We start from the raw sequence: 11465 nt of genomic DNA, 5'->3' as shown, positions 1-11465 counted from the left end.
AACATAAATAATAGCGCGCTAATGTTTACATCGACAAGGCAGTATATATGTATATATATTTTATCTAGAGTTGATTAAGATTAAAATTGTCAATCATTGTGTATATGTCAGATATATTTTTATCACAACATGATGTTATTGATAATAGTCATATTCATATAAATATCAAAACTGGCATACACAAATCAGTGAGACCATTTATCGATACACGCTTTACACAATGTTTCTATTACATTACTAATAATAATATAAATATAGGATAATTCAATATATAATTTTTTATATAATATTTTTACGTTTAATTCAAGTTGATGTATCAACAATTTTTGATAATGTTAATAAAATTGACATCAAAAAATTAAAAAATACAAACTGTACAAGACATTAAAAAAAGAAAGGCTTATGAATATATCATTAAAAAGTAAAAATCAGAAAACTGGGAAAAAAACGGATAAAAGGAAAAAAAAGGAGAAATAGACAAAAACACATTTGATAGATGGATCAGGACTACCATTTTGTCAAACAAAATGGTCAACGTATAATAATGTAAAATTAATCATCGATTAAACAATTGTTTTAGTGTTGTAATTAATAACTGTAATAATTAACCGCCGATCTTTAATTTACGATAGAATTCGAATCTCTTGTCGCGCATTATAGCACTAAAGGTCGGTCGAATCAGACGAACTTTCTGCACGACGGTCCGTTTTTTTGAAAAGATTTATCTTATTTGACAGAGAAATCATTACTGACGTAGTAGTACAATTATTTGAGGATGCGTGTTGAGTTTTGCGATTGTGGCAATCAAATCGCTTTAGCAGCAGCTTCTTAATCTTGCTCTTCCATATAAATATAATGAAAATGCAAAAGTTTTGTAAGATTTCCAGCGTAAAAGAGGTATAAGAAACGGAAAATGACTGTTCATTATACAATATATAGATACAATACATGTATGATTTTATGCAAATGATGATAAATAGTACTTTAGTTATTTCCAGATATAGATTAAACCTGCAAAATAATTAAAAATAATTAAATAATTAAAATAAACTTTTACATTTTTGATGGTAATGATAATTAATAAGTTTGTGATTGAGAACATTTAAAATTATGTATGTTTATTAAAAATAAATATCATAACAACAGTCATAGAATCAGAGTATTGCAATTCTACATGAAGAAACGAGCAATGAAGAGCCAAAGCGCGATTATTGGTACGCAAAGTTTTTATTATTAAACTTCAGATACATACGCATTAAAAATCAGTCTTAGACATCAATTTTGAATGTCTTTTAGTCCATCTTCAGCATGGTATATTAAAATTAAATTCGTATTTAGAATTAAAAACGAATAATTAGAATGCAGTACTCTGCGGTATTTTTATATTCTCTCGTTCTAAAAGCTGTTTTAAACATTTCGGAATGTCACGGCTTCATGCGGCATTCATATAATTAAAAATAATAATTTTTAATATGATATGTGTAATTCGTGCATCGTGGATTTTGGAGATGTAGAAAGGTACACATGTATATCGAAATTTATGTATACGAGTGCAGTGAGCATTTATTTGTACAAATTTCATGCGAATTTTAAAGAGCCTCTTTTCTGACCAATTTTAATTTTAGATTTCAACTGCAAATGTTCTATATGCCAATTTTAGAAATTTCAATTTGATCTTTATATATTTATATCCAATGTGATGGACCAAAAAACGGACCGATACGTACATTTTTAATGCACATTAGCTAATTAAATTTAACAATAATAAGTTCGCGCATTAATTCTCGCGCCTGGACTTTTATCTGTCAGTTTTTCCACTTAATTGTTATTATCCTGATCCCTATTGCTGTTATTATAAAAAAGGCATTTACAATTTGTCTTTACTTTTATTATCTTCACGCAAATTTACTTGAGAAAACGCGATTGAAAGACGGCGATGTGTATGCTTCTTTAAAATTAATTATAAAATTAATTATAAAAACACATTGCCACACAAATATGTGCTCGTCTCAAAATGATATCTTTCTTTTTTTTCTCTTTATTATTAAAAATGTATATATATGTATGTAAAATGTATGTGAATATAATGTTGTTGATAAATTTTTATTTATCGATATCTTGGCATATATGTTTTATCATATATGTCATATATATATCAGCATACATATTTTATTTATATATTATATTATTCAATAGGATAAGTTATCACGCATTGATGCAAATATATTATTTACATACCATTGCTTGTTGATATTATAACGCCGGCTTTCCGAATCTCTCAAAAGATGAGCAATATCTTTTTCGTAATGTGCGATATTTCGTGCCGTACAGACGAGCAAACAAATGCTAATGATAATAGAGATAATTACAATTTCGTGAAAATATAATAAATATGGCACATTTTCTGAAAATATTATAAAAAAATATAAATATATTATTGTTTTTCATAAATTTTGGGAGTGCATAAAACACATTTTTAATTTCAACAAAATACTTATATTTATAGTTGTATTATTTTTTATTTTTATGTGCTAGCATTAATTAAATTATCTATTAATATAGCATTCACTTACTATTAAACGAACACTTGACACTAAATTCCGGTCGGAGGTTTTCTGGTATGCCAGGTACAAAATCCATTATGCCACAAATGATAGCGAATAAAAAGGGGATTCCCCATGCGTAGACAGAATACATGATTAATTTTTTTCTCTCCTGTTGTTTCGTATTTCTTTGTAACGGGCAAAATTGTCTGTGAAGCGCACAATTTTTACTTCATATTTAAATGATAAAAATAGAAGAAGTTGTAATGCTAATGCACTATAAAATAGATATATTTTTGATCCACATTTCAAAAAAATCTACTATATATAACTATAAAAATTGATTTACTTTATCTAACATCACAATATTATAAAAACTATGTGTTTACATATATTTGCACATAACAGACATGGCAATTTTGAGTTTAACTTTCATTTAGTAGATAAAATTTTAGCAAAAAAATTGGAATTTTTGTAAAAAAAGTTTGTCGTTTTTATGTTTATTGTTAGAGGAAAAAAAAAAGAGAAAAAAAATCAAAATGATATCAATTTCAACATCTTGAAATGTTAAAGAGAAGAGAAACTGATTGTGAGATAGAGCTTGTAATGTTATATCATGAATTAGACAATGTAATGAAAATTCATAAATACAATAATTTAAAATATTAATTCAATACAATATTATTTTGCTTTTAAAAATTAAATTTAATCTCACAAAATGGAAAAATTAATCTTCAGCCAATAAAATTTTTTAATCTTTATAAAAATTTTAAAATATATAGAAAAACGTTATACATATTTTAGATTATAAAAATAATTTAAATGATTTCTGTGTGTGTGTGTACTAAACTTATAGGATTTTCAGCTCAATAGTAATTTACACTTTCAAGCAAAAAATGACATACGCAATCTTCTATATTCTATTTAAAACATTATGTAGTTTTCTGTTGCTGTTTTTACAAATCGTTATAAGTACATATATAATATAATATGTGTATACGTGTGTGAACATATGGTTATATATAGTATAACATATTTATATAGTATATTTATATAGTAGATATATATAATACAAATTTTCTAATACAATAAAAGAATATTTTCTCATGTTATATAATATAATTTAATCTTATGAAGATTCACAATCTTATAATTGAAATATTTATAACTGAAATATTATAACAAACAATTATGTATCATATGGGATATTTGACAGCTTACCTAAATGTACGCCACATATCGAAACTCATTACATTTAGCCAGAACCAGCTTCCTAAAAAGGTATAGTATTTGACTAAAGCTGAAACAATGGAATAAGCGACGTATTAATTTATGAGTTTCTGCAAACTATCGATGATATTTACAATTATATTAAATGCGTTTGTGAAAAAAATTCTTCTGTTTACAGATTAACTTTTTGCACAGCAAATTGATAAAAAAAGACCTTATTAAAGACGATCTAACAAGTATATGCGAATGTTAAATTTAATAATTTTTTAATTTAAGACATAATTCTGCAAAATTTTGCTAACATAGAAAAATATATAGAATAATATGAATAATATAAAATTTTCAATTATAAATTACATATTAAAGTTACCAAAAAGTATTAATTCGTCAATATATACCCTAATAATAATCCTAATAGATTTACATGCTGCATATTTCTGGGTTGTTATATTAAATAATAATTTGAATATGATATACCACATGCGATACAGATAGAGTCTCCTATAGCATCCTTCCTGATTATTAAGTTCACTAATCCAATCGTGTACCCGATGACTAACGAGCCGCTATATCTACGCAATATGTAACCGTGCATATTTCGAAGCTCTGGCATAGAGTACACTATGAATATCACCAACGAAAACAGTATAAGCCCTATTTGACCGGACACAACTAGGATTCTAATTGTACTAATCGGTTCAATTACATCACTATTGTAGTTTATAGACTTATTTATAATCTTTTTCATAATGTCACGGCAAACGTTCACAACAAAATTGTTTTGACCCACGTCAGCGAGGCAATAGGATGTTGATTCGACAATTTTTTTGTAATAGGGTAAATACAAAGATCCATTAAGAAGAAATACGTTGTAATAGGGATTAAACGTCCAGTATCCAGTCTGTTGACACGGGTCGTTAACGACCAGAAGAAATGAATCGTCTTTAATAATTTTGCTTTTCTTCTGCGCTGAATTATTTACGTATCCATATATATTCCGCAGCAAAATAAAGCTATCCTGTACGGCAATGCATTTTCCATTAATCAGGCGATTACCGAAAGGACAGCATAACCGAATACAAGTAATATTGTCGCAGATGTTGTACGGAATGATATTGTTTTTATTGCCATCTCTATTGTAATTTTTAAAGGGAGCGTATGACGTAGAACCATTCGTGATTCTCTTTAAGTTTTCATTTGTACTATTCGAAAAAATTGCAGTTTTATTATGAGTTGTGGTCTCATTCATGATCTTCTTCATAATCTCCAAGCAAACGTTCACGGCAAATATGTTTTCATCTATGATAGCGAGACAATAGGATGTTGATTTGATGATTGTTTTGTAATACGATAGATACAAAGAGCCATCGACGAGAAACATATTTTGGTAGGAATTAAATAAATACTTCCCAGTCTGTGGACATGGATCTTGAACGATCAGAAGAAATAGTTCGTCTACGTTCTTGCTTTCGTTTTGCAACGAATCATTAATGTATCCGTACATGTTTTGCAGAAAAATAAATGTATCTTGTCCGGCAATACATTTTCCATTAACTAAATGATTACCAAAAGGACAGCATAATCGAATGCAGGCAATATTGTCGCACATTTTATACGGAATAATATGATTTTTATTTTTCTCAGTATCGAAATTTTCAAGATAATCGCGCGATGTAAAACCGTCCTTGCTTATGGGCCATTTCAAATTTCTATGGATTTCTTGTGACATGAAATTATTCTCGTCGCCAGTCTGTGCTGAGTTTGTTCGAGATTTTTCAGGCATTTGCCTATCATTCTCATAACTCCTTGCGATGGCATGAGCTTGAAATTTATGCTGCATCAAGTGGTCATCCTTGCGGTTGTTGCTCTTATAAATGCGATGCGCGTACTGCACATTATTATTTTTGGTGAAATTTTCGTGCAAATTATACCACACCAAATTCTTTTCGTCATTATAGTTTCTCATGGTGTTAGCATCAAATTGATATCGCACTGTCGAATAATTTTTTTCCCCATCGTCATTCGTGGAATTTGGCCAAAGCTCCGAGGATGAAGCGATGAGTGGAAGCATGCAACACCAAAACGCAAGACTTTTTCCACACATCGTTAATTGTTTGAGACGTCAAATTTGCTTAGAAAAAAAACATTCGTAGTTTCTTTTTATGGCAGTTTTAGAGAGTGGTTATATTTAACGCTCACACGGACACACAATTTTCTAAATGAACTAGAGAAGATAGAGAAACGCGATGAGACTATAGGAGATAATGAATCGAAGAAGAATTTATCTGCTGCTATAAAGCCATGTATACAGGGTGGTCTAAACAAAAAGCTTTATTAACAAACCTCAGATGATGACTCGATTAATCTAGCAATAAGATAATTTTAAACATTTTGCTATTTAGACATTTAATCTTGCGTTTCTTTGCTTCCAAAGAAATTATTGTAAAAATAGATATACTTGCAGCGATTAACTAATATTAAAGCAGAGAAAATTTTTAATTTGCATCAAATGCTTATACATAATCGAAAAAATTGTTCAGAAAAGCAATAAATCTATAGTATATGTACTGTAAAAATTCTATTTTCTCCGCAATAAACATTTCTTTCAATTTTACTTGTGATAATTTTGATCTACAAAAAAATATGTGATCGAAAGATAAAATTATTTTAAATATATCCCAGTTTATTCATTAATACTTTTATTCCACTCTATAGATATTGATGCTTAGTAGTGTAAAACTGAATAAAAAAAAAATATTTAAAAACCAGTTTGCATGCCGGAATAACACACATGTGCTACGCTGCTACATCTTAATATCAAGAGACACTATAAGTTTAACTCCAAATCATGCGTAATCACAAAGATTTATCACCTATATACAATCCCTTCAATTGTATATTAGATTATAGATTATCGGATCTTAAATCTATGAGAAACTATCATTATAATAAAAAATTATTGTCGATATCTAGATATTGCGTTGATCAATATAAATAAATTAATTAATTAAATAAAAACATATTATAGCAGAGTCAAGATTTTGCATTAAATTGTATTATTTTTAATTATTTTAATCGTTTATTTTACCGAAAATAGTGATAAGCCAAATCAGATATAATATTATTTTATATTTAGATTTAGACACTCAATTGCCTTGAACTTTCAAAGATATTGTGAAACGCATGTTAATGATCTGATCAGATTATATAATAAAAATAGTTGCACTGACAATCATAGAAATGTAGAAACTGTATATGCAGAAAAATCAAACATGCGATTAATTTATGCTTTATATTTATTTTTATTTATTTATATTTTATATTTTTTGGATTTGTCTTCCTACAAAAAATCAGAGAGTAAAATCTGCAATAATATATAAAAGTAAAATCTGTATATAATACATAAAAGAAGAAACATTTGAAATTTTTTGCACAGTTATGTTGATTATAAAAGCGGCTGCTTAAGGATATGTGTCATATGTTGAAACATTGACAGATGAAAAACATATGCAAATTTCTTTCTGAGTATCTATGTAAAATCTGAGCACGATTCTCTTAATGATTTGGAAAATATCGATGTTTTTGGAAAAATGTCGATGTTTTTTTTCACATATCCGTACTAAGTGTGGCTTTATTGAAGTACTAAATTATAAAAAGTTATAAAAAAGACGCTCTTATTAAAAATGATTTTTTTTATTTCTAGAAACAATTTGAAAGACTGCTCTGTAAAAATTAATAAAAAAAATATTTATCAAGATATATTAAATAATTGCAAATTTCTTTTTAGATTTGCAATATATATTGTTTTCTAATTAAATATTTCAATATTATTATAAATATATTAATATTTTCTTATTTACTACATGCATATATCATTCAATCTTGAATATCACTACCATTGTGGTGCGCATGCGCAAGAAAAGACGTCTCTAAGAATACTACTTGTGCTTGTGTGTATACATTTCTTTTTATTATAATAAAAAAAATTTATCAGATTTGCCTCAAATTCCAATTCGACGCAATATTAATCTAGGTTTGCGAAAGGATTATTTATAGATGAATTCCTCCAGTTCTCCGCATCTGGCAAATGGTAAATAATCTTTGCATCAATTGAGATATATATATTGAAAAAATCTTATTAACATGTATAAATTGCTTATAAAAGGAGTATGGAGTATGGAGAAATTAGAAAAGATACAACAAGTAGTCTATCAAATTATTCTCTGGAAACAATCTTAAACAATCCATCCCTATAAATGTAATCCTTGCGAATGAGTGCTCAAATGTTGATTTATGCAGCTCATTGTCAGATTAAAATATATTCTTAAATCTCTTTCAAGGGCCTTCTATCTGATCATCGGCAAGCTGTATAGCAACTTAGTACTTTTTTATAATTATAACGTCCATATTTCTCTTACATAAAATTTTACATTTTCTGCAGTTGTGGATGAAATAAGAAATTCTCCAATTTTTCAGCTGATTTTTTTAATTACAATATTTATATTTATATTATGAAGAATCATAAGATATTTTACTTGGACACCACAAAAATGGAAACAAGATACTATGTGGGATTTGCAATTCTTTTCTCCTGCAAATGTTATTAAGATTCTGTTCATATGCCTTCGTATACACTGTCAAAGCTCTAGCCATTCTATATTGTATAAAAATTATTGCCGTTAAAGATATTACCAAATTTGTTATCTTCATGTATCTCTGCAATGTGATGGAGTCCTTAGCCTCTACAAATTTCATCAAAGAAAAAAAATTGTTACGTCTTGCATATAAAAGATAAATTGGAAACGCTATCTCTGAGGAATAAAAAGATTGAATGGATATTTGCACATGCTAGAATTTAGACAAAATTTTCTGAAGCTACTAATTTTCTTTGAACATACTGTGTAAAATACAGATTTGCGTATATTCTTATAATAGTCCTATTCAAAGCTTTACAATTTGTTTGTGGGAACAGAAAGCTATACCATTCAGTATCAATAAAAGAAAAGAAGAAAAAGAAAAAGAAAAAAAATATTTATCACATATTATACATATTATATTGAGATTACTTATAAATTTTGTTTTAGGCTCTAAAAAGCCAGAACCAGTAAAGAATCAAGGGCGTTTGTACAGTATGAAATATTGTCCTTTCGCTCACAGAGTACGACTGATACTCACTCTAAAACAGATTCCTCATGACATTGTCAATATTAATTTGCACAATAAGCCGGACTGGTATTTCCAAGTAAAGAGTAATTTTTAACAAATTTTTTAACAGTTTTTTGCTATTTATACAAATATACTTTCATTTTAGATTCATCCAGAGGGCAAAGTGCCAGCTTACGTAGACATAGATGATAAAGTAATAACAGATTCTGTTGCAATAGCAAATTACTTGGATCAAAAATATCCTGTGCCTCCTTTATACAATGATAAAACAAAAAATCGTGATTTAGAACTATTAGATCATTTTTCTAAGGTATCTATAACATTGGTCTAATTTTTTCAAGGAACGAAATAGAGTCAGTTTTTTAATAAATATTTTTTTTTACAGATTATGGACACTTTCTCAAATTGTATACATGACAAAGATAAGAGAAAATTTGAAGAGATTATAGTTGAGGCAATGGACAATCTACAAGAATTTGAAGAAGAGCTTGGTGTACGCAAGACACCTTTTTTTGGAGGTTTGTATAACTTTATCTTATTTTTCTTTCTTTAAATATCTCTTTTCAGAAATTAATTTGTATTATATAATTATATAAATACTATTATATAATTAATAGTATTATTAATATGTTTATTATTAATAATGTTTTTCTAGTCTTCTGATTCTAAATAATAAGTAAGATTTGTATCTTGGAAAATATTAATATTTACATTTTTTTAAATTCTTATTTTATAATATTGTTTCAGGAAATAATCCTGGTATGTTGGACATTCTAATGTGGCCTTGGTTTGAGCGTGCAAAGGCTCTGACTATACTTTACAAACAGCGTGCAAGTCTTGACAAAGAGAGATTTCCTAATCTTGTAAGTATTTAACACATAATATAATTTTTTATAAATATCAGTAGTTTGGATAAACATTTATCACAGTTTGATCTTCAGAAGATTCACTCACAGCACAGGCAACATTTTTCTTAAAAATTATCATTTAACATCATACAGTATAAATAATTTTTTTATTTATATAAAAATGAATTGCTAAAAATATCAAAAGTAATTATCTAAATAATATTAATAAATTTATTAATGAGAAATTTCATTTTTCTAATATCAGATCTATTCGAATTTATACAATTTTTATGCCTGCGGCACAACGTTACATTAATGGACTTTTGATTTGCATTTGAAAAAATTAATTATTTAATAATTACACTGTTTGTTTTATCTCAGATGGACTGGTTGGATGAAATGAAAAGTCAGAAGTTTGTCGAGGAACACAAATGCTCCTATGAAAAGTTTGCAAAATTTATAGAAGCTTCAAAAGCGGGAAACATTGATTATGACAATATTTAAACGCATTTGCGTAATATATCAAAATGCCGTAAGAATAAATATCGCTTAATATAAATGACATATTAACATTCCAATAATATTAACATCAATAATATAAAAATAGTATATTGAATACTTCTTCCTTATCTCATTTGTACGTTCTTAATTTTATATAAGTTTAATATGTGATGATTAATATGTAATATTTTTATACTCTCTTTTTTAAAAACCGTGCATACCATGTAGCAACAACGCTTTTTATACTTTATTTATAACTATATTACAATACTGCTTGATGCAGTCTAATTTAAATAAAGTAATTTAGTATTAAATGTAATTAAAAAAGATATTTCACAATATTATTAAGAGTAATTACATTCTACATTTTAACAAGGTACTAACGAAGCACATAATTATATTCTGTGCTATATTATAATTATAATAATCACTGTTAATGTAAAGTGTAAATTATAGCATTTATAATATACGTTGATCTTTTATTGTTTATATGTTTTTTAATCAATAATAAATTTCAATATACAATAATAAAGTTTTGATGTATAAATACATTCTTTGTTTTTACATTTTATTTTTCTTACACTGTTATTTCAAATGTTAAAAAAATATTATATCGTCTTTTTTATTTAAATATTTAGAGTTAATAAAATAATACTATATATATATATATATATATATATATATATATATATATATATAAAATGATTGAATTTTTATTTTTCTACTGCACGTTGTTTGATACATTTTAAAATTGTTTTACATTGAACAGTGATCATGAGAAGTTTGCTGCTTTTGCTGTAATTATTTCGATATTTTAAAATCGCAATATGCTTGTATTTCGATAAATTTTTCGATAGTCAATACCGTATCTATATGTATATGTTCAAATCGTTGCGTATTTTTCACGCATTATTAATGTTGAAAAGTGAACCTCAGATAAAAATTTATCACAAATGTCTTTCGTACAGTATCAGTTTGTTTGTGTTACATTAAAACATGTACAATCGAAACCCGTGTATTCAGAATCAAAATTTTTCTTGTACATTACACGCACTGTTATCTTCCTAGTCAAAATGCGGGGAAAGGACAATTGTCGCACAATCATTGCCAGGCATGTGCTTATATCTTTTTATATCATTAGTGCTATCACGATATTTATATTTTCTGCATTTTCACA

At 27.1% G+C, this 11465-nt stretch overlaps 2 protein-coding genes across 2 annotated transcripts; one reads left to right on the top strand and one right to left on the bottom strand.

The window, feature by feature from the left end:
* Positions 1-44: 44 nt before the first annotated feature.
* LOC126858176 (G-protein coupled receptor Mth2-like) lies at positions 45-6013 on the bottom strand. The gene is made up of 5 exons (XM_050608277.1): positions 4251-6013; positions 3765-3843; positions 2574-2752; positions 2239-2404; positions 45-1011 (listed from the first exon to the last, which is right to left on the bottom strand). Exons 1-5 carry the CDS (start codon positions 5875-5877, stop codon positions 663-665), a joined length of 2400 nt encoding a protein of 799 aa, XP_050464234.1. The 5' UTR covers positions 5878-6013; the 3' UTR covers positions 45-662.
* A 1672-nt stretch (positions 6014-7685) lies between these two features.
* Positions 7686-10775, top strand: LOC126858178 (pyrimidodiazepine synthase-like). Its single transcript, XM_050608280.1, has 6 exons — positions 7686-7863; positions 8858-9015; positions 9085-9249; positions 9325-9457; positions 9687-9802; positions 10169-10775. The coding sequence occupies exons 1-6, from the start codon at positions 7830-7832 to the stop codon at positions 10289-10291; spliced, it is 729 nt and encodes a 242-aa protein (XP_050464237.1). The 5' UTR covers positions 7686-7829; the 3' UTR covers positions 10292-10775.
* Positions 10776-11465: the final 690 nt, after the last annotated feature.

The sequence above is a fragment of the Cataglyphis hispanica genome, chromosome 24 (genome assembly GCF_021464435.1).
Source record: "Cataglyphis hispanica isolate Lineage 1 chromosome 24, ULB_Chis1_1.0, whole genome shotgun sequence".
In the NCBI taxonomy this organism is placed as follows: Eukaryota; Metazoa; Arthropoda; class Insecta; order Hymenoptera; family Formicidae; genus Cataglyphis; species Cataglyphis hispanica.
This window is presented reverse-complemented; position numbering and strand designations above follow the sequence as displayed.